The 25,001-nt window shown below is 42.2% G+C and overlaps 1 protein-coding gene across 1 annotated transcript in view; it reads left to right on the top strand.

Annotated features, from left to right (window-relative positions):
* The window catches only part of LOC121841470 (CUB and sushi domain-containing protein 3-like), a 633,380-nt gene that overhangs the window by 413,198 nt on the left and 195,181 nt on the right, over window positions 1-25,001 (top strand). The window contains exons 24-31 of the mRNA XM_042310031.1: window positions 1,577-1,768; window positions 8,451-8,577; window positions 15,355-15,557; window positions 15,995-16,186; window positions 17,715-17,853; window positions 21,885-22,072; window positions 22,409-22,603; window positions 22,990-23,106. Coding sequence (XP_042165965.1) covers window positions 1,577-1,768; window positions 8,451-8,577; window positions 15,355-15,557; window positions 15,995-16,186; window positions 17,715-17,853; window positions 21,885-22,072; window positions 22,409-22,603; window positions 22,990-23,106 — 1,353 coding nt within the window. The remainder of the gene's footprint in view (window positions 1-1,576; window positions 1,769-8,450; window positions 8,578-15,354; window positions 15,558-15,994; window positions 16,187-17,714; window positions 17,854-21,884; window positions 22,073-22,408; window positions 22,604-22,989; window positions 23,107-25,001) is intronic.

Raw genomic sequence — 25,001 nt, forward strand, 5'->3', positions numbered from 1 at the left:
AAGAAAGAGAGAAAGAGAGAATTAGAGAGAGCATACTTAAATTCACACAGGACACCGGATAAGACAGGAGAAGTACCTCAGATATAACAAACTGACCCTAGCCCCCCGCCACATAAACTACTGCAGCATACATACTGGAGGCTGAGAAAGAAAGGGGTCAGGAGACACTGTGGCCTCATCCGATGATAACAGGGCCAAACAGGAAGAATATAACCCCACCCACTTTGCCAAAGCACAACCCCCACACCACTCGAGGGATATCTTCAACCACCAATTTACCATCCTGAGACAAGGCCGAGTATAGCCCACAAAGATCTCCGCCACTCACAACCTAAGGGGGGGGCGCCAACCCAGACAGGAAGATCACGTCAGTGACTCAACCCACTCATGTGACGCACCCCTCCTAGGGACGGCATGAAAGAGCACCAGTAAGCCAGTAACTCAGCCCCTGTAATAGGGTTAGAGGCAGAGAATCCCAGTGGAGAGAGGGGAACCGGCCAGGCAGAGACAGCAAGGGCGGTTCGTTGCTCCAGAGCCTTTCCGTTCACCTTCACACTCCTGGGCCAGACTACACTCAATCATATGACCCACTGAAGAGATGAGTCTTCAGTAAAGACATAAAGGTTGAGACCGAGTCTGCGTCTCTCACATGGGTAGGCAGACCATTCCATAAAAATTGAGCTCTATAGGAGAAAGCCCTGCCTCCAGCTGTTTGCTTAGAAATTCTAGGGACAATTTGGATGCCTGCGTCTTGTGACCGTAGCGTACGTGTAGGTATGTACGGCAGGACCAAATCGGAAAGATAGGTAGGGGCAAGCCCATGTAATGCTTTGTAGGTTAGCAGTAAAACCTTGAAATCAGTCCTTGCCTTAACATGAAGCCAGTGTAGGGAGGCTAGCACTGGAGTAATATGATCACATTTTTTTGTTCTAGTCACGATTCTAGCAGCCGTATTTAGCACTAACTGAAGTATATTTAGTGCTTTATCCGGGTAGCTGGAAAGTAGAGCATTGCAGTAATCTAAATCTAACTAGAAGTAACAAAAGCATGGATTAATTGTTATGCATCATTTTTGGACAGAAAGTTTCTGATGTTTTTGCAATGTTACGTAGATGGAAAAAAAGCTGTCCTTGAAACAGTCTTGATTATGTTCATCAAAAGAGAGATCAGGGTCCGGAGTAACGCCAAGGTCCTTCACAGTTTTATTTGAGAAGACTGTACAACCATCAAGATGAATTGTCAGATTCAACAGAAGATCCCTTTGTTTCTTGGGACCTAAGAACAAGCATCTCTAAAAGTAGAAAGTTTGCGTCTAGATGTGTCTGGAAACCCTCTACAAAGGGTTCTTTGTAGAGGGATAGGATTCTACAAAGATCCATTTTAATTACAAATAAATTGACTGCAAGAAGCCCAAACAGGTATAATGTTTGGGGGACAAACCAAAGAACCCTACTGGGTTCTATTTATAACATTTTTTTCTGAGTGTAAGTCGGGTTACTATAGAGCCCTTTTTGACAACTGCCCATGAGAAAGGGGCTTTATAAATACATTTGAATGACTGCCCCCTTTCTTCCAGGCTTTGAGCTTTCCCACTGCGAGGACCCTGGGGTGCCCCAGTTTGGCTTCAAGGTCAACGACCAGGGACACTTCTCTGGAAGCACCATCACCTATAGGTGCAACCCTGGCTACACCCTGCACGGCAGCGGAATTCTCAAGTGTATGACCGGAGAAAGACGTGCTTGGGACAACGTCCTGCCCTCTTGCATCGGTAAGGGAACTAAGTAAAAAGGACTGTGCACGTGTGCATATACAAGCACACACAGACATACTGTATGCACACATGCACACACTACCAACCCACACTGGTAAACTCCTATGGTCAGGAACAACTGAAATCTCTTAGCATAGCGGATTAGTAGACGGCTCCCTTCATCTATTTTCAACTAATATTAGCCCACAGTGCTTCTCCCAGTTAACCTAGCAGTAGTACAGTACTCCAGCACAACCCAAGCCCCTCCTCTTCTCTCTTTATGTCAAGTTAACCACAGAAGAAAAAGTAACCATGGGTCCCTCCCATTTGTCACAATGATCTAAGCTGCAGCCAATGTGCCTCACCAGCTGCATAATGTATTAACCAGGCTAGGGGAGTGCAGACCAGACCAGGCAGAGCTCCTGCAGGTCATTGATATGCTGCAGGAGAACAACCTGCACTGCAGGCTGCAGCTATGTAATATCCATTAATCAAGAGGGTTTCATTCAGCCTTATGTTGCACTATGTCCTCTTAATTGAACTTTGTCTAAAAATGTGCAGTGCTTTGCATTTCTTAAAGTGAATACAAATGTATTTGTTTTTTCCTTTTCTTTGGAATGAGTAATGTCTTGGAGAGATTGGTGTATGTGAGAGCTGGATTAAACTAGCCAATACAGATTGGAGATATCTTCAATCTCCGAGGTAGATTGTACAGATGACATTGAAGTTCTTGGTTGAAAGTGGGAATTTGTCCTCATTGGAGAATGCACATGATGGGTATTGTGATAGCTATCGTTAGTTCCTTGATTATACTGATTGATCCTAATTAGATTCAAAGAAGGGTGCCCTTAGTGACTTCAAATCAGATTGGATCTCACTATGATTCAGTTTGAACTAGATCTGATTAACCCCATCCTGTCAGTCTCTTTTATGAGGAAGAGATACAATGTACACTAGGACCAGCCTTTACAACAACAACAAAATGTACAATTTGGAGTTTCACATGTGAAAACATGAATGGCCCCACATGAAATAGCTGTTTTCACATGTGAAAATATGAATGGCCCCACATGAAATAGCTGTTTTTACATGTGAAAACATGAATGGCCCCACATGAAATAGCTGTTTTCACATGTGAAAACATGAATGGCCCCACATGAAATAGCTGTTTTCACATGTGAAAACATGAATGGCCCCACATGAAATAGCTGTTTTCACATGTGAAAACATGAATGGCCCCACATGAAATAGCTGTTTTCACATGTGAAAACATGAATGGCCCCACATGAAATAGCTGTTTTCACATGTGAAAACATGAATGGCCCCACATGAAATAGCTGTTTTCACATGTGAAAACATGAATGGCCCCACATGAAATAGCTGTTTTCACATGTGAAAACATGAATGGCCCCACATGAAATAGCTGTTTTCACATGTGAAAACATGAATGGCCCCACATGAAATAGCTGTTTTCACATGTGAAAACATATTTTCACTTGTATTACATTTATTAGTTCACATGTTAACATCACCTTTTCACATGTGAGGAGAAAAAACATGTTTTTTGCAGTTGTGAATTGCAGTTGCAGAATATCGGGTATGCAGTTTCACATGTGAAATTCACATTTTAAAATAAAACATTTACATGTGAAAATCAAACACATGTGAAAAACTAATTTGTAAGAAAACTCCACATGTGAAAATTTCACTTTTGGCCTCCCGAGTGGCACAGTGGTCTAAGGCACTGCATCACAGTGCTAGAGGTGTCACTACAGACCCGGGTTCGATTCCAGGCTGTGTCGCAGGGAGACCCATGTGGCGGCGCACAATTGGCACAGCATCGTCCGGGTTAGGGAAGGGTTTGGGCGGCCAGGATGTCCTTGTCCCATCGCGATCTAGCGACTCCTATTGGCAGGCCAGTCGAATGCACACTGACTTAGGTCGCCAGTTTGTATTTGTATTTATTATGGATCCCCATTACTCTTCCTGTGGTATGGCAAAATTAAGGCAGTTATACAATTTTAAAAACATTACAATACATTTATTGCAAAATTCACAACACACTAAGTATGTGCCCTCAGACCAATACTCCACTACCACATATCTACAACACAAAATCCATGTGTACATGTGTGTATAGTGTGTATGTTATCATGTGTGTGTATGCATGTGTCTGTGCCTATATTTGTGTTGCTTCACAGTCCCAGCTGTTTTTTATCATCTACTGCTTGCATTAGTTACGTGATGTGGAATAGAGTTCCATGTAGTCATGGCTCTATACAGTACTGTGCACCTCCCATAGTCTGTTCTGGACTTGGGGACTGTGAAGAGACCAGTTGTACAGTGTTTCCTCTGACACATTGGTGCGGCTGGCTACCGGGTTAAGCGAACAGTGTGCTTGGCAGGGTCATGTTTCGGGGGACGCATGGCTCTCAACCTTCGCCTCTCCCAGGAGTTGCAGCGATGGGACAAGACTGTAACTACCAATTGGATATCACGAAATTGGGGTGAAAATGGGGGGACAAAAATTTAACTTTCATATGTGGAATTGCAAGTTCCCAAGTGAAAAACGAATTTGCAGTTTCACATGTAAGAAATCTACACGTGAAAGTTAGACTTGGTCTCTGGATTTAATACTAATGATGCTTTATTGCACATATGACCATAGCAGTTACATTTTTTAAACACAATACTAGCCCTCCCAAAGAACTTCCCATATGGATACATATTATAGGCAAGCATATCAGCACAACGTAGTTTTATATACAGTATATAGCTTCCTGGATGTAATATAAAGACTGTAAGTAGTTCAATATTATGCGGATTATTCCAGCCAACATCAATAATAAATACGTAATCATCTGACAGATATACAGTGGTTTAAAGTAACTAAGTAAAAATACTTTTTATTCCACTACATTCCGAAAGAAAATCTGTACTTTCCCTGACATCCAAAAGTACTCGTTACATTTTGAATGCTCAGGTAGGACAGCAATATGGTCCAATTCACATACCTATCAATATCAATGCATTATCACACCTAATGCCTCTGATATGGCGGACTTACCAAACACAAATACTGTGTTTGTAAATTATGTCTCAATGTTGGAGTGAGCCCCTGGCTGATTGTAAATAAAAATTTGAGCATCTACTTTTACTTTTTACTTTTACTCATGTATGACAATTGAGTATATTTCCCCACCACTGTATTTAATTGCATTTAAAATCAGATACTGTTCGGCGTTTACTCAAGTAGTAAGTGACTTTCACTTTAACTTGAGTCAATTTCTATTAAGGTATCTTTACTTTACTTTATTCAAGTATGACAATTGAGTACCTTTTCCACTACTGCAGATTTGAAAATACTCTTATCTTCATATCTCCTTCAATTTAAAAAGTGGAGTCAGTCATTTTGAATGACCTTTGCAGGAAGTGTGCTTTAGAAATTGGATTACCTACCTTGAAGCTACCTAACTTTTCATATTTCCACCTTTTATTATAACAGATGAAATATTTAGCTATGTTTGATTCTGGTCCGCAGGTGTAGGAGGAGGTGTGAAGAGAGAGGATGCATCCCAATGGCACTCAACTCCCTATGTAGAGCACTACTTTTGACCCGGGCCCATGTCAAAAGCAGTGCACGATATAGGGATAGGGTGTCATTTGGGATGCAGCTTTGGCAGACAGAGTAGAGCATGTGGTTTCTCAGCCAAGATAAGTAATATCCTCTGAGAGGGAACGTAATGCTTTTGAGAGCAAATGATAAATCAGCACTTTGCTCTGCACTTCCTCAAGTCTAAGTGATAGTGAAGTGTTTTTTATATAGCGAGAGATCAAACTTCGAAAAACTGTAGGGTTCTATCAAACTTTATTTAAAGTGCATTTACAATTGCAGCACACATTACAGTAATACAATACAGTACAATTAAATAAGTAAAAGCATACAAGAGGCAAGGGTTCTATTTGATCAAAAGTCCTGGGCCCATGTCCACAAAGTATCCACAAAACATCTCACCAAGTCTGGAACCCTCAGGACCCTGAACAGCTTCTACCTCCAAGCCATACGACTGCTAAATAGTTAGGCCAGGTAGCTATTTGGTAACTATTTAACTATCTGCATTGACTCTTTTTGCTCTAAGGTTTTTGTCTCATCACAGACACTGCTGCTACTGTTGATTATCTGTCCCTTATCTCCTGGTTATATGTACATATCTACCTCGATTACCTTGTAACCCTGCACATCGATACTAGTACTAGTACCCTTTTCTTTCTGCATTGTTGGGAAAGTGAGCCTTTCATTGTTAGTCTATACTTGTTGTTTACGAATCATATGACGAATAACATTTCATTTGATTGAATGTTTGCCTTGTGAGGAATGAGCTCCACAGGACGTTGGTTTAGAGCATACAAGCATTTCACTACACCCGCAATAATATCTGCTAAACATGTGAATGAAACCAATAAAATGTTATTTGATTTAGAGGGAGGAGGCTTTTCCCTCCCTCCCTCCCTCCCTCATCTAAACATTGTTAGTATTAATGTTGAGTATTAATGAACTAGCGATCTGCATTTTGTGATTTAGGCTTCATTGAACTACGGGTGAGAGATTGAGAGGGAAAGAGAGAGAGAGAGAGAGAGAGAGAGAGAGAGAGAGAGAGAGGACTAAGGGTGAGAGATTGAGAGGGAAAGAGAGATTGAGAGAGAGGACTAAGGGTGAGAGATTGAGGGAAAATGAGATTGAGATAGAGGAATAAGGGTGAGAGATTGAGAGGGAAAGAGAGATTGAGAGAGAGTGGACTAAAGGTGAGAGATTGAGAGGGAGAGAGAGAGGGAGAGAAAGCAATTGAGAGAGAGATGACTAAGGGTGAGAGATTGAGAGGGAAAGAGAGAGAAAGAGTGATTGAGAGAGAGATGAGTAAGGGTGAGAGATTGAGAGGGAAAGAGAGATTGAGAGAGAGAGGACTAAGGGTGAGAGATTGAGAGGGAAAGAGAGAGAGAGAGGACTAAGGTTGAGAGATTGAGAGGGAATGAGATATTGAGAGAGAGGGGACTAAGGTTGAGAGATAGAGAGAGATTGAGAGAGAGAGGACTAAATTTGAGAGATTGAGAGGGATTGAGAGCGTGAGGACTAAGGGTGAGAGATTGAGAGAGACAGAGAGAGATGGGCATTTAAAGTTGGTTAATCAAGTGATAGTGGAGGTAGACTGATAATGGGCGGGTTATGTAAGCCTCAGCTGCCCTGGAAGCAGTCAGCAGGAAGCATTCAGCAAGAAAAGCATCAGCAAGAGAAGCAGTTAGCAGGCCTCATGTTCAGCGTTGGGCTCGTTTCCCGTGTGATTGATGTCCCGGAGCAGAACAAAACATGCCAGGCGGCAGGCGCACTGCAGCACACCAGGTTTTGGTGGCACCGAGACTGACACTGCCACACTACCACCACGGCACTGTCGTCCTGTCAGGGAAGGTTTTGGGCTGGCTGCTTATTGCTCTGACAGTATTGTATCCCAGATGGCACCCTATTTCCTATGTAGTGCACTATAGGGTGCCATTTGGGAAGTAGCCCAGGAATCTGCAAACACTCTTGGGCGCGTTATTGTTTTATTGAGATGATTCGCATGGCTTGGCTTCATATTCTCAAGAGGAGCAGTAGACGTGTTACATTTGTTTTCAGCCACCCACTAATTATTTCCTCTCAGCTGTGTACGTGTGTGTGTACCTTTGTGTTGTGTACGTGTGTGTAGGAGTAAGTGTGTGTATGGGTGTGCACTATAGGCCCTTGTCAAAAGTAGTGTACTATATAGGGAATAGGGTGCCATTTGGGACGTAGTCCAAGACTCCAAATACGCTCTGGCGTTATTGATAGTGGTGGAAAAAGTACCCTATTGTCATACCTGAGTAAAAGTAAAGATACCTTACTCAAGTAAAAGTGAAAGTCACTCAGAAAAATACTACTTCAGTAAAAGTCTGAAAGTATTTGGTTTTAAATATACTTAAGTATAAAAAGTAAAAGTGTAAATCATTTCAAATTCCTTATATTAAGCAAACCAGACGCCACCATTTTCTTGTTTTTAAGTTATGGGTAGCCAGGTGCACACTCTAAAGCGCATACATCATTTAAAGGGAAGTATGTGTGTTTAGTGAGTCTGCCAGATCACAGGCAGTAGGTGACCAGGGATGTTCTCTTGATAAGTGAGTGAATTACTCTGACACTTTTGGGTGTCAGAGAAAATGTATAGAGTAAAAAGTACATTATTTTCTGTAGGAATTTAGTGAAGTAAAAGTTGTCAAAAATATAAATAATAAAGCTGAAGTACAGATACCCCAAAAAACGACTTCTGTCTGTATTTTTGCACATTACACCATTGGTTATTGATTCATTGAGATGATTCACATGGCTCGGCTTCACATTTTCAACAGGAGCGGTAGACTTGTTAAATTTCCTTGCCAGCCACCCACTAATTATTTCCCCCTAGCTGTGTGCGTACATGTGTGTACACGTGTGGGCATGTTCTTGTGTGCGAGCAAGTGTGCATACATGCGTGCGCCTGTGTCCCTGTCCCTGCATGCATCTTATGCGTTTTGAATGTGTCACTGCAAAACTCAGCTGTGATACCCTTTCACAGTATCTCCTTTAATGCATCTCCATAGCAACAGATACATGTATATCCTGTTTTCATTATATTTGTGTTGTTTCTCCTTACAGCTGAATGTGGAGGAAAGTTCACAGGCGAGTCGTCTGGACGCATCCTGTCCCCTGGATACCCATTCCCCTACGACAACAACCTCCGTTGCACCTGGATTATCGAGGTGGACTCTGGCAACATCGTTAGGTACTGATCAATTAGTATTCATCAAGAATCCTCCTTTTCAAGTATTCCCCTATCATGTCTCATCTCTGTGCATTTCAACAGCCAAGCCAAGACCAACTCTTGTAATATATGCCTAACAAAAGTACAAGGCTACAGCGCTCTCTCACACACACACACACACACACACACACACACACACACACACACACACACACACACACACACACACACACACACACACACACACACACACAAGCGTCCAGGCAAGAAGGTAGACATTCTCCAGTGCACCAGTACCCTGTTTTTACACTATTAGAAACAAAAAACTATGTTTTAAGTGAGAAGTAAGCATTGATCTAAAGACAAAATTCACATGATCACCACAATGCCTACTTCCCTCATGCTCTACCAAGGTTCTCCAGCACACAGCTATGACCTACTACAGTAGCTATGTTGGTCTATTGTACTTCAAACAATGTGTAGGCAGGTTGCTTGGGATTCAAACCTTCTCAAACAGCCCAATTCATAGTCTTAGAGGAGGGGCTCCCACAATAATATGATTTGTACTGCATACAAGGTAAAGTATTGGATTATTCACACACCACGCTAAGCCATTAACCCATTCCACTACTTTTGCAAGCTTTTTTTTTTTTTATGGAAGGCATCTTAGCTTTTATACTTATAAGACTATCAGGTTTGATTGAGTGATCTGTTTTGTCTTGTAGTAATTTATGTGCTACCTGCCTGGTTGTTCTTTGCCGTTTAAATTCTAATTGATTTCAACATTTATTTTAGCAATATATGTCACTGAGAAAAATATATATTTCATAATCACATCCTTTTTTGGTCAGTAGGTGGGCAACATACCAACAGGGGATGGATGGTGTGTTGGACACAGTCACTCATACAGATAGAGAGGTCTAAAGAATCTGTCTGCATTCCTGATTTCTGTAACTATTGGATCAACTGTGTAATATTGGCACAATGTCAAAACCACTTGATTTGCAAACATGGTCCTGTTTTATCAATTGCTGTGCTGACCAATTCTTGTTCATTACCTTTGTCAAATTTATATGTAGCTAAATGTTATGTTTCCATTTGTATTTATTTTTGCAGTCAAGATGGTGAGACACATTTAGGCCTATATCTATAACACAGGAGATTGATGGCAACTTAATTAGGGCGAATGGGCTCTTGGTAATGACTGGAGAGGAGTAAGTGGAATGGTATGAAATATGTCAAACACATGGTTTCCAGGTGTTTGATGCCATTCCATTTGCTGCGTTCCAGCCATTATTATGAGCCGCTCTCCCCTCAGCAGCCTCCTGTGATCTAAAAATACATACAGCATAATGATAGATATACAGTGCTTTCGGAAGTATTCAAACCCCTTGACTTTTTTCACATTTTGTTATGTTACATCCTTATTCTAAAATGTATTAAATCATTTTTATCCCTCATCAAACTACACACAATACCCCATAATGACAAAGCAAAAAACTGTTTTTTAGATTTTTTTCAAATGTGTTACAAATAAAAAAAGTATTCAGACCCTTTGGCAGCGATTACAGCCTCGAGTCTTATTGGGTATGACGCTACAATCTTGGCACACCTGTATTTGGGGAGTTTATCCCAATATTCTCTGCAGATCCTATCAAGCTCTGTCAGGTTGGATGGGGAGTGTTGCTGCGCAACTATTTTCAGGTCTCTCCAGAGATGTTAGATCAGTCTGGGCTCTGGCTGGGCCACTCAAGGACATTCAGAGTCTTGTCCCAAAGCCACTCCTGCATTGTCTTGGCTGTGTGCTTAGGGTCGTTGTCCTGTTGGAAGGTGAACCTTCGCCTCAGTCTGAGGTCATGAGCGCTCTGGAGCAGGTTTTCATCAATGATCTCTCTGTACTTTGCTCCGTTCAGCATGATGCTGCCACCACCATGTTTCACCGAAGGGATGGTGCCTGGTTTCCTCCAGACGTGATGCTTGGCAATCAGGCCAAAGAGTTCAATCTTGTTTCTCATGGTCTGAGAGTCTTTAGGTGCCTTTTAGCAAACTTCAAGCGGACTGTCATGTGCCTTTTACTGAGGAGTGGCTTCCGTCTGGCCATTCTACCATAAAGGCCTGATTGGTGGAGTGTTGCAGAGATGGTTGTCCTTCTGGAAGGTTCTCCCATCTCCACAGAGGAGCTCTGGAACTCTGTCAGAGTGACCATTGGGTTCTTGGTCACCTCCCTGACCAAGGCCCTTCTCCCCCAATTGCTCAGTTTGGCCAGGCAGCCAGCTCTAGGATGACTCTTGGTGGTTCCAAACTTCTTCAATTTAGGAATGATGGAGAACACTGTGTTCTTGGGGACCTTCAATTTTGCAAAAATGTTTTGGTTCCCTTCCACAGATTTATGCCTCGACACAGTCCTGTCTCGGAGCTCTACGAACATTTCCTTCAACCTCATGGCTTGGTTTTTGCTCTGACATGCACTGTCAACAATGAGACCTTATACAGTATAGACAGGTGTGTGCCTTTCCAAACCATGTCCAATCAAATGAATTTACCACAGGTGGACTCCAAACAAGTTGTAGAAACGTCTCAAGGATGATCAATGGAAACAGGATGCACCTGAGCTCAATTTGGTGTCTCATAGCAAAGGGTCTGAATACTTATGTAAATAAGGTTGTTGTGTTTTTTATTTTTAATACATTTGTAAAAATGTAGAAAAACCTGTTTTCACTTTATCATTATGGGGTATTGCGTGTAGAGTGCTGAGGATTTCGTTTTATTCCATCCATTTTAGAATAAGACTGTAACGTAACAAAATGTGGAAAACGTCAAGGGGTTTGAATACTTTCCCAAGGCTCTGTACATTATTATAATAGCAGGACAGTGTAAAGTACATTATCCCTCTGAAGAATATGAATTAGAAGGTTTGAATCCTAAGCAACCTGCCTACACATTGTTTGAAGTACAATAGACCAACAGAGCTACTGTAGTAGGTCAAAGATGTGTGCTGTAAAAAGCATGGGTGAGGTCGTCATTGTGGTGTTCATGTGAGTTTTCTTTATTTTCTGCTTCAGAACAATGCCTCCTTCTCACTTACAATATATTTTTTTCTAATTTCTATGGTTTTTACACCGAAAGGTGATTTTACAAAAGCATAATTCAACATACTGTAACACAGCAATAAAAGTAAAAGTCAATTAGCCTATCTCAGAGATAAAAAGAGAGAGTGAAAGTCTGACAGGAGATCCTCTCAGAAATACAACAAGTAGAACTGATTGGACTTGGTGCTTCAATGGGAATGTTGGCTAGAAAAAGAGAGAAACATACAGAAAATGTTTTATTGTCCTTGCAAAAGTCTAAATATACATTTTAAGCTTCCCTGAAGTAGGAGCAAGAAAATCATCTGCATATGATCTTTTTCAATTGGATTGCAGTTCTTTTCATTCCACAGCTACATTGAGTTTACAAAAGATTAGGAACACTCTTTCCATGCCAGACTGACCAGGTGAATCCAGGTGAAAGCTATGATCGCTTATTGATGTCAGTTGTTAAATCCACTTCAATCAGATGAAGGGGAGGAGACAAGAATGATATTTAAGCCTTGAGACAATTGAAACATGGATTGTGTATGTTTGCTATTCAGAGGATGAATGGGCAAGAGAGAAGATTGAAGTGCCTTTGAATAAAGTATGGTCGTAGGTGCCAGGTTTGAATGTGTCAAGAACTGCAACGCTGCTGGGGTTTTCACACTAAACAGTTTCCAGTGTGTATCAAGAATGGTCCATGACCCAAAGGACATCCAGCCAACTTGACACAGCTGTGATAAGAATTGGAATCAACATGGGCCCGCATCCCGGTGGAACACTTTCAATACCTTGTAGTGTCCAAGCACCAACAAATTGAGGATTTTCTGAGGGCAAAAGTGAGTGCAACTCGATATTAGGATAATCTTCCTAATGTTTTGAACACTCAGTGTTTTCTACTACTATAGTTCGCTCCCTTTTTTTCACGGGCTTCCAGGCATTTACTCATTCATTAACATGGATTTGGAATGAGGACTGTGTGGCTAGTTGGGCATTTGTGGATCCACTTGTTGGAGAAGTGTGCCAGGTCAGTCGGAAAGCATTACAACCTCTCCCTTGACTACTGTCACATTACGTGGCTCAAGAGCGAGGAATGAAGTGAGGCAAACTCCTTCATGTTCTGCGCCAGCAGATGGCCTGTGCTGCTGCTCCCCCTGACATCATAGTCATCCACCTTGGTAGAAACTAATTGGGACACACAAAGGGGACAGCCCTGGTGTGTCAGATGCAAACTGATTCAGAGGTAGTCATCCGAACAACGATGGTCTACTTTGACATAGCGCAGCAGAGGAGTTTGATGTTTCAATAGGAGGAGGACAAGCGCATAAAGATGGCACGGTGCTCTGTCACCCAGCTGATTTTAGCATTTCTCCATGGCAGGCGCATCCTCACAATCCGCCCCTCTGCCATAAAGCACTGTGTCCCTGGGCAGTACTGTAAGGATGGCGTGCATCTCACAGATGAGGGCAATGTCCTCTTCCATGAGATCTGAGTGCTGGTCTCTCCTCCGTTCTAGCAAGATGCACAAAGTAGTACACACCACCACTCTCACTGCCACTTGCCTGCCTCTCCACAAACCCGAAGGCTCTTTTAAGAGCCACTTAATACATGAAAATTAGTGTGTGTGTTTGTGTTTATATACAGTATATGTGTGTGTGTGTGTGTGTGTGTGTGTGTGTGTGTGTGTGTGTGTGTGTGTGTGTCTATGTGCCGGGAGGGAGGGAGGGAGGCTGTCATAACTATAAACGAAAGAAATGTATCCTCTGGGAGGCCCACCCACAATCTTCAGATCCACAGGCAGTAACTTTAACCACTACACTACGAATCCTGTTGTTAAAACATTGACTATGACAGACCAGTTAAATGGACAGTCAGGAAGATTTTGTTCCAAGATGATTTTGTTCGTTCACTCAGTACTGGGTGAACATTTATTTATCTTGCTTGGTTAAAATACAATAGTTTAACACAGATGGTTTGATGAAGACAGACTTGTTTAATCATGTAGCTAACCAAGTTAGCATGTCATTTTCTTTTGACTGCGCACAGCAGGTTGCAAAACTTAAGCAAGCTGAGAGTAAGTTCGATTAATCCACCCCGTGATACACCAGAATATGGCCCGTCAAGTCATCAGGTGGAAGTGGGAAGGAAAGGCATGTAGTGTTTTTATCAAAAGCAATCATATGTATATGTGAAAACACAGAATCCTACTCATTACCACACGTGCTTAATTACCTCACTTTTGTTTTGCGCCTACTTTGCTGTCAGACAGAGCGGGGCACCTACCCAGCTAATCAAAATATATGTTTTTCATTTATTGATTGTCTACAGTAGCCTAGGTTTGTTCACATAGATTTCTTATGACTGGCAGCATGATGCAAGCAGCTGTGTTGTTGCCGAGCAACTGACCCGGTGTTAGAACTCTGAGCTTTGTCTAAAAAAATATGCTACCATCGTCAAAAATGCTACATAAAGATAGCACATTGTTGGTTCTTAATGGGCAGAAATGAGCATGTGAGAGCAATACATTATACATGTAATCAAAACTGTTTCCCGACAAACTTTTTTTCCCCCTAAAACTAACGGACGGCTCATGACGAGAGGAGGGGAGTGTGTTTGTACCTCCAATCAAATTGATTTGCCAAGTTTAATCGACATTGGTGTCATATTGGCTTAGATATGATGGTGAATTTAATCAATCCCTACTATAGTGATCGGCGTGACTATAATAGTGAAGATCTGCACGTCCATTCCAGCAGGAGTACAGGTTGTCCCTCTGTCCTCTCTCCAGTCTAGTCTACAGATGCCAGATACTTCTTTGTTTTTTGCCTGTCCTGCACATCTTCGACCCCAGGGTTGGACAGCCTAATGAGACTCAAATGCTCAATCATAGACTCAATTATTAGTATTGCATGGAGCCGGAATGGTGTAACCTTGGAGGCAAACAATTTGTTCTGTTCCAACTCCCAGTGGCACACCTCGTTTGAAATCATATTTTTATTCATGACTTTCTTTATTTTCTTCCACTGGTGTCTTGATCAGCACAGTCTGCTGAATGGTGATGTGAAAGGAGTGTTATGACCACGTGCACCAATTACCTGCCAGGTTTCCTGACTTATTGCTCGTAGCTTGATGTCTCTACAACATCATTATGCCTAGATAGGCACCTCAGATTTGCATCACAGCAGCACTTTTCCATGCAAAATAAAAAAGGCACTGGGGCTTTCAGCTGACTGCTTGCATTTTCTCAAAAAGGAATGTCAAAAACCATGGAAGAAATATGCACAAACCCTCAGATTTAGAACAAACTGTATTTGTATGAGGAAACAGTTGTGTTGGTGTAACACATTCAGTGATTTGACTTGATTTATACCATTTTTGTCCATGAGGAGCAAAGGTCATCCACAAATTATCTCCACCGCAATGTTTTGGCAAATTTATCAAGTTATTGCTATGAGTATTGCAATTGTAACATATCTGTTATTACTCTGTTATTCCATGATTTATTGCAAGTAATTTACTGCAGCCTAGGGTGGCAGTACTTTCTCAAAATTCCTAGGTTTTACAGAAATCCTGGTGGAAGGATTCCAGGTTTACTGCTAATTCCGTCCTGATTCCAGGAATTTTCCAATTGGGATTTCTGGAAAACCTGGGCTTTTAGGGAACATTACAGGAAGTTTGCAACCCTGCTGTAGTGTACATGATCATTTTCCTCCTCCTCATCTCTCAGCCTGCAGTTCCTGGCCTTCGACACAGAGGCATCCCATGACATCCTCAAGGTGTGGGACGGCCCTCCTGAGAATGAGATGTCCCTGAGGGAGGTGTCTGGCTCTCTGCTCCCCGAGGGGATCCACAGCACCCTCAACCTGGTCACCATCCAGTTTGAGACTGACTTCTACATCAGCAAGTCCGGCTTCGCTATCGAATTCTCAAGTGAGTAGTCTGTTTGTGAAAAGTCTTGGAAGTTTGTATCTTCAAAAACAATAATGTCTCAGTTTTCGATTCATAAAGTCTAACACTAAGAAAGAGTGTACAGTGCAGGTTTGGGATAATGTGTGAGAGGTTTTTTTGGCTACTGTTTGCAAAACTCTGACGTTTATATCTTCAAAATTGATACTCTTCTATGAGTCAGTTTTACTGTGTCGGTTTCAGTACATCAGTTAGAATGTACGTGTTCGGGTTACCTGCTAAGAATGTTGTATTGTATGTGTTTGACTCTGTGATGAAAAACTTCACTCACTGTATTATCTGGGGACTTTAATTGACTCGATACTTAAAACCAAACATACAAACTGTTTGTCTGTTAACTGTTAACATAAAACCTATTTGCATAGACTCACGTGATTCCCTCCCTACGTTGTGACCGGCAGGTTCGGTGGCCACAGCCTGCAGAGACCCAGGTGTACCCATGAACGGCAGTCGTAACGGGGACGGGCGAGAGCCTGGTGACACCGTCACCGTTCTCTGTGACCCTGGGTATGAGCTCCAGGGAGAGATGAAGATTACCTGTATACAGGTGGAGAACCGCTACTACTGGCAACCCAGCCCTCCTGTCTGCATAGGTGAGTGCTTTAATTACAGATAGGGCTAGGAGATTTTTCTCAGCACATGACCTGACCAGGAAAGGACCCTTGGCTCTAGTTATAGTTTGTATTGAGGTTAGTACTGTTATGTTCTAATTATTATAGTAAGAACTCGACGGACACTATGAAAGCTTAAACCAGTGTATTCTTCTCAGAGAGCCAATACAGCTGCATTAGACAAAGACATGTTTTTACCCGTAGTAGTATACATACCCCACTTTGGGTGGAGTCTCCTCGTTATACGTACTGCCACATGTGACCGTTGTCCCTGCACTCGGCCCCTCCTAAGCTTACTTATGGCACTCCTCATGTCTCTATTATAACTACTGATTAATAATATAACTAATGATTCATAATAGTTCAAGCTCAGAAATCCAAACATATCAGTACAAACAGTTAGAGCCTGGGGTTTGTATTGAGGTGAGTACTAAAAGATGGAGCCTGGGGTTTGTATTGATTGAGTACTAACAGGTAGAGCCTGGGGTTTGTATTGAGGTGAGTAGTAACAGGTAGAGCCTGGGCTTTGTATTGAGTTGAGTACGAAAAGATGGAGCCTGGGGTTTGTATTGAGTTGAGTACTAACAGGTGGAGCCTGGGGTTTGTATTGAGTTGAGTACTAACAGATGGAGCCTGGGGTTTGTATTGAGTTGAGTACTAACAGGTGGGACCTGGGGTTTGTATTGAGGATTTTCTACTGACCACTATGTGTGAGCTGAGCAGGGAAAAACTCTTGGCTGTCCTTATGGCCTTCTGTTGAGGGGAATGCTTACAGGTAGATCCAGAAGTTTTCCTCTCTAACCTTACTTCCTCTCAATAGTTGTCTGTTGACTCCCATCTAAAGGAGCTGTAACAAGAAAAGAGCTCTGGGACAACTATCACGTAGCAGCCCATTGGTGTTGCAGAGAGTCTTAGATCTGGCAACCCAGCCCAGGCTCCTAGCCTGCTAATAAACATATGGTATCCCTGAATGTTGCAGAACCTAGCACCAAGCAGTACTTGAGCTCTAAAGCCAATGAGATGAGTGACTGTCATTGCTTTTCAACCATTTTGAACAAGGCAAGCCATTGATGAATATCAAATTATTGGACGCAGAGCCGAAGATCCCTCTCTCTTTTCAGAGACGGCACACTTATAAGAAGTACCTTGACGAAACCTCAAGGATTCTTGTGTTTTAATGTGTTTTTGTACAGGGCCTGTGTGTAGAATTTGATCTCTCAAAACTCAATGCATCAATTACCATTATGGTTACAAAATCCCCAGGTTTTCCAGAAATCCTGGTTGGATTTTTCCAGATTTCCTGCATATTTCCTTCTGAGTCCAGGAATTTTCCAACCAGGATTTCTGAAAAACCTGGGGATTTTGGGAAAGTTATGAGAATTTTGCAACCCTATCCTCCATTAAATCTCCACAGAATATCATGCAGTTTTCTGACTACAGAATAACAGAGACAGTTCATGTAAAGAGTGTCAGTTAGTATATTTTTATTTGCTCACTTCTTCTCTTTCAGCCCCCTGTGGAGGAAACTTGACTGGATCCAATGGCTTCATCCTGTCTCCCAACTTCCCCCATCCCTACCCCCACAGCAAGGACTGTGATTGGCTAATAGCTGTCAACTCGGACTATGTCCTATCGCTGGCCTTCATCAGGTAACGTGGCAGCATATTAGGCGCTAATACAGTTGAAGTTGGAAGTTTACATACACCTTAGCCAAATACATTTAAACTACATTTTTCACAATTCCTGACATTTAATCCTCGTAAAAATTCCCTGTCTTAGGTCAGTTAGGATCACCACTTTATTTTAAGAATGTGAAATGTCAGAATAATAGTAGAGAGAATGATTTATTTCAGCGTAGGTTTGTTGCCCTCCTTGCTCGCACACACTTTTTCAGTTCTGCCCAAAAAATGTTCTATAGGAATGAGGTCAGGGCTTTATTGTCCTTAAGCCATTTTGCCACAACTTTGGAAGTATGCTTTGGCTCATTGTCCATTTGGAAGACCCATTTGCGACCAAGCTTTAACTTCCTGCCTGACTGATGTCTTGAGATGTTGCTTCAATATATCCACATAATTTCCCTCCCTCATGACGCCATCTATTTTGTGAAGTGCACCAGTCCCTCCTGCAGCAAAACACCCCCACAACATGATGCTGCCACCCCTGTGCATTGCGGTTGGAATGGTGTTCTTCGACTTGCAAGCCTCCTCCTTTTTCCTCCAAACATAATGATGGTCATTATGGCCAAACAGTTATATTTTTGTTTCATCAGACCAGAGGACATTTCTCCAAAAAGTACGACCTTTGTCCCCATGTGCAGTTGCAAACCGTAGTCTGTCTTTTTTATGGTGGTTTTGAAGCAGTGTCTTCTTCCTTGCTGAGCGGCCTTTCAGTTATGTCGATATAGGACTCCTTTTTACTGTGGATATAGATACTTTTGTACCTGTTTCCTCCAGCCTCTTCACAAGGTCCTTTGCTATTGTTCTGGGATTGATTTGCACTTTTCGCACCAAAGTACTTTCATCTCTAGGAGACAGAATGCGTCTCCTTCCTGAGCGGTACGACAGCTGCATGGTCCCATGGTGTTTATACTTGCGTACTATTGTTTGTACAGATGAACGTGGTACCTTCAGACATTTGGAAATTGCTCCCAAGGATGAATCAGCCTTGAGGAGGTCTACAATAATTTTTCTGAGGTCTTAGCTGATATCTTTTGATTTTCCCATGATGTCAAGCAAACTGGCACTGAGTTTGAAGGCAAGCCTTGAAATACAGCCACAGGTACACCTCCAATTGACTCAAATGATGTCAATTAGCATATCAGAAGCTTCTAAATCCATGACAACATTTTCTGGAATTTTCCAAGCTGTTCAAAGGCAGTCAACTTAGTGTATGTAAACTTTTGACCTACTGGAATTGTGATACAGTGAATTACAAGTGAAATAATCTGTCTGTAAACAATTGTTGGAAGAATTACTATTGTCATGCTCAAAGTTGATGGCCTAATTGACTTGCCAAAACTATAGTTTGTTAACAATACATTTGTGGAGTGGTTGAAAAACGAGTTTTAATGACTCCAACCTAAGTGCATGTAAACTTCCGACTTCAACTGTAGGTGCTAGTTTTCTCCGAAGTGATTAAGGCCTACTCTCCCTATTAGTTCCACTGAGTGCACACATGCAGCAAGGTGGACATTAATGGGAATTTTGTCACAATCACATTGAGGGGTGTGAGGTGATTATACAACGATCTCTGCTAACTGCTATCACTGTTATATTAAGATGCAATTCATGTGTTCGGCGGGTAATTAGCTTCCCCAGCTGGACTTCCTTGCTTTGACCTTTCTCAGCTCCCCACTTTTAAGGTGCTGTATCAAGACATCTCGGCCTGCGTTGACTGATGCAGCCAATTAATAGAAGAACAAAGCAAGAACTTAATGTGTTTCACACCTAAATTGCGTACATTTCTTCATTTAACCTTTGGTGCTGGCAAGGCTTGAGCAGGCTCAGGGGCCTTCCATGGCAGACAGGGGCCAAAGGTCAAAACGGGGTTAGGTTTGACTGCCGATAGGCTACACAGTGTGGTGTATAGCTGACAGATGTTACCGCTGCTGCCACAAGTTAAACCTCTAACTTAAAGCTGTGAGATGAGGCCTCCCCCTGCCTTTCCCCTACCAGCATCTAGCTCCTCCTGCTCCTGTCTGCATCAAAGTGTGATGCAGCCACGTATCTGTCCCTTGGCAGCCCGCTCTGTGCCAGACATGAGGCTGTGAAATCCTAATCAGGAGGCTGTGTGTGTGTGTGTGTGTGTGTGTGTGTGTGTGTGTGTGTGTGTGTGTGTGTGTGTGTGTGTGTGTGTGTGTGTGTGTGTGTGTGTGTGTGTGTGTGTGTGTGTGTGTGTGTGTGTGTGTGTGAGGACTGTGTGTGTGTGATGAGAGTGAGGACTAAGGGTGTGATAGAGAGTGAGGACTAAGGGTGTGAGAGGGAGATTGAGGATTAAGGGTGAGAGATTGAGAGAGAAAGAAATTGAGGACTAAAGGAGAGAGAGAGAACTTGTGCAAGACAGAAAAATAAAGAAAGAGAGGGGGTGAGTTAAAGGTAATATCTCCTTAGTTGTATTAAAAAAGTAATGTTTTATATTTGAGCTAAAAGCAAGCCACTGTAGTTATGAGGACACAGCTGTTTTCAAGCGACCAGTATCAGGCAGCCATTTTGGTTTCACCAGTTAGACAGTTTCATCTGGTGTGTAAAGTGAGCTCTCTTCTCATTTGAATGGTCCTATCCCACAAAACAATGAAGTAAATAACACAGTACAGTGGAAAAGTGGCTATTGGCAGTGGGACGTGGTACAGGGTTAACCAGGGTTCTCTAATGAAAAGCCTTTTGTTCCGTTTCGTCTCACAGACGACCATTACACACTCCATTACTGACAATATTCTCCCCCAAAAAGACCACCACATTAAATATGTTACCAATCAAAATAGAGAAAATTAATAATAATATATTGTAAAAAAGTCAGGGTTGACATGGTGAGGAATAAGGAGGCCCAGCACCTAGCCCTGGGGGACACCCTTTGTAACTGCACCAGTGTAATATTATATTGTAAAAAGGGACCCATTGCATTGGCAAGGTGGCAAATTTGGATGTCATTGTCATCAAATTGGGTATTACCTTCGCCACGTATTTGTTAGCTATCAAGTAAAATTGGTTGAGTGACAGCTCCAGAGGCTAAGCTAATAAAACCGTCTGAACACATCTGGTTATCAACATTTAATGACTTTATTAATATGGTGTAGAGCATGTTTTGATTTCTATTATCTTACAATGAGCCCTTAGCTTTAGACACAGGCTCATTGAAGTGTGGCAATACCACTTAGCGTACTCTTTCAGAAATATTATTAAAGAAAATACACCTCCAAATCCCTCTTATGTGAATGAACTTCCCTGATAGAGAAAATGCACACACACACACACACACACACACACACAAACACACGCACACACTCATTCTCGGAAATGCGGAGCATGGGAGAGGAGCTGTTAGTAGAAAAACTTTTGTGATGAGGTTGCAGCTCAATAGGATAAGTGCCTCATCTTTGACTATACCAAAGCAATTACACTCCGCGGGTATTTATAGATGCTAGCGTCCTTAGTGTTAGCTTTTTCCCACAGAACAGATAAGGGAAATTAATGGAGCGCTAGCAACCGCTAACTGGGAAAAGGGGGATATCATCATGTTGTCCGGCTCCACAGCTGAGACCCATAGAGAGGAGATACAGATGATCTGAGGAATCTATTCCTTACTATCTGTGGCATTGGGTGGACACAGGCAACTGAGGCATCTGTCACTGTGTGTCAATGTGTGAATCGCGGGGCCTTTTGAGTGTTGTCGCTAACCTCCCACCTCGGCCGTGCATACAAGGACATGAAAGCAGACAATAGTTTCTAGTCATCTCTGCCGATTTGATTTGATGTATTACTGTATACGGCACACAGACAGATGTATTGAAACCCAAACAAGCTCAGCAGAAAGAGAGAGCGAGAGTTTCTCTGAAAGGGTTTTCTAAAAAAAGAACACACTCCTCCAGATATGGTATGGCGGGGGAATTGGATGGAGTCTTTGATCTGATTTGTCTCTTTCTCTCTTACTCTCTCACTCTCTCTCTCTCTATCCCTCCCTCTAGTTTCAGCATTGAGCCCAACTATGACTTCCTGTATATCTACGACGGACCAGACAGCAACAGCCCTCTGATTGGTAGCTTTCAGGACAGCAAGCTTCCGGAGAGGATCGAGAGCAGCTCCAACACCATGCACCTGGCTTTCCGCAGCGATGGCTCTGTCAGCTACACCGGTTTCCACCTGGAATACAAAGGTAGTAGGACAGAGGAACGTTTCTGCTTAGCTGTTTAGATTGGTTCCTATACCAACGTCAGAAATGTGCATAGTTTCCTTTCATTGTTTTGTATGCGCAGAATGTGTAATGAGAATCCAAATGCTTTCTATCCACAGTATTCTGGTAATAGAGGTGGATACAATGTTTTAGCATTTGAATTAGGAGTTTTGTTAAACTCTCCTCGACATCTTTCAACAAAGAAACTCCCTCACTGCCTGTGTTACCTGTTTGCATCTCCTGTTCACACTACTGTTGAAGCTTATTTGTTATATACAGCATATACTGTATGTGTATATATATCTTTCCCCTCTTCAGCCAAGCTGCGTGAGTCGTGCTTTGATCCAGGCAGTGTGATGAACGGGACCAGGCTGGGCAGCGACTACAAGCTGGGTTCCACCGTGACGTTCTACTGCGAGTCGGGCTACGTTCTTCAGGGCTACTCCACGCTCACCTGCATCATGGGGGACGACGGCAGGCCCGGCTGGAACAGGGTGCTGCCCAGCTGTCAAGGTACAAAACATGCATACTGACATAGGCCTACCTGTTGAAGCAAGAGAAAGGCCGTTAGATATGGTCATAGCAGTGTACTAACGGAAATAAATCTGTTAGGATGTTTACTGAGCTGGGAGAAAAATCCAATAAAACAATTTGTGGGGATTGCCCAAAAGTTGTAGTAGCCACTGTAAAACAATCAATATGACTTAGAGCACACATGTAAGCACACGGAAGATAATCATAAGACTAGACTGCTAAGCTGTCTGTGTAATCCTTGTGTGTGTTCCATGCTGCTCGCTTCTGGAAGACTTCGCATGGCCAATGTATTGAATAAATGTGAGCTAGATGCTAGGTACATTAGAAGTTGAGCGGTGCTTTGTGTGTCTGTTTGTGTTCCCCAGCACCGTGTGGGAGTCGTTCCACAGGGTCAGAGGGCACGGTGCTGTCTCCTAACTTCCCCCGCAACTACACCTCAGGACACAGCTGTGTGTACTCCATCTCCGTGCCACGAGAGTTCGGTAAGTACGCAAGGTTATACAATTAATTCAAATGTGTGTGAAATGACCATGATAAGCTCGGGACTTTGGTAAGGACACACGTCCTGACACTTGTGCTTGGGATATGTTTGGTGTGACATATGCTGGAGGTGGCATGAACTCATAACAGTCTTTCGTAAAAGACAGATTTTGCTGCCAACTCCGTGCCACCTAAGTTTGGTAAGGACACATACAGCATAAACGTAAACGTCGAGACCCTTGGTGTGAAATAAGATCAATGTGGTGGGAATTCATGACAGTCTGTGAACTTATTTTTTTAACAAAAGATGGACTTCACTGAAAATACTGTAGCAGTCTTCTTTGCTTCATAGCAGATTTCAATTTCATGCATTTTTAAAGCAAAACATCGATGTTGAAAAAGTTCAACACATCCATCATCGCTTTGGGGAAATGTTGCCATTTCATCTTGACATTAGGCCACGATTTGATGACATTGGCTTCTGCTGTATAAATATTTTTGTGTTCTTCATCCCATTTCCTTCTTTCATCAGTATAGTCCCTCAGAGGTGGCTGTAAGAAAACCTTCAGTGGATGAATTAGATGTGTCCTACTTTATTAGTGTTCGCTGTAAAATGTGCAGGGTCAGAAACAGCAACGTGGTGCGCACTTGTAACTAAGCAACAAGCCGTCGATTTGCTGTGACGTGCAGTTTTAAAAAGATTTTTCATTGGCATTAGGACTTGTCTCACCAGAGGGTGAGGCATAATAGTGATTTTACATCAGGTGGATGTGATCTGTCTGTCTTCAACTGTTTCTCTATCCAACACCCATTACCCATTAATTGGGATGTAGCACACTGTATTTGATAATTATATCGACTCCAAAACTTTATTCTAATGCTCATATTTCCTTTCATGTGGTTAGGATGACTGTTTTTCACTGATTGGTCTCTCTTCCAATAGTCTTCAATGCATCGTGTTATGTGAGTTAACCCTGTAAATTTAATGAAAAGATTGACATGTTTCAGCATGCTAGCTTGTTATATTGCAAACTGTTACAATACCATTGCATTTGATTTACACTGCCTATCTTAATCAATCAGCGAAAACAATGTAGTAGAAAAGTAAATTATGTTACATTTGGACAGCAACCATGGCCTGTCTCTGTTGTCGTGGCTGCAACTCAATCCTCTCTTTGTGCCTATTCCATAACATGGGGCTTGCGAAAGTGGCCTTTTTCTACATAATAGGATCCGTACAATTGTCTCAATCGTCTGTAAAACCCGATCCGTGTGAGCTACAAACTAATAAGTCAACACCGATGAAAGATGAGACTCTCACAAACACGACAGTTTTGACTCTACAACATCCACAAGCTTTACGACAGTCGTCTGAACTCTGTCATGGACGTCCTCATTTTGAAGAGGTCTTCTCACAAAACCGACAGTCTAGATAGACCAAACCATTGGAGCTACAAACTAATGTGTCACCAATATCGAAAAAGGCGACTCTCACAAACACGAAAGTCTGAAGGTAACCCAGTATCAGGCTGTAAAAATAGCAAAAAGTGCATTGGGGGTCAAATGTGCCACGAATAACGTCACAAAACATGGGTCAAATTTTTGTTGTTGTTTTTCTTATATCTCTCAGATATAGGACAGACACTTCAAAATCTTGATCCTTATGATTTATTTTTGGACTGTCTGTTTTGCCATGGTCACGTGTTATTTAATGTGTTTCTATGAGCTATAGCAGTAAAGGCCAAATTCAGTCTTCCATCAAACAAAAACTTTTGATACCTACTGGGGTCCTAAAATCCTAAATCAGGTGGCTAAATGATGCATTGTATAATCATGTTAAAACAATTCCATATGTTAGCCAGATATTGTGATCTAAGGGCTTAGACCTACAGGTAAC

Source organism: Oncorhynchus tshawytscha, linkage group LG31 (genome assembly GCF_018296145.1).
Source record: "Oncorhynchus tshawytscha isolate Ot180627B linkage group LG31, Otsh_v2.0, whole genome shotgun sequence".
NCBI lineage: Eukaryota > Metazoa > Chordata > Actinopteri > Salmoniformes > Salmonidae > Oncorhynchus > Oncorhynchus tshawytscha.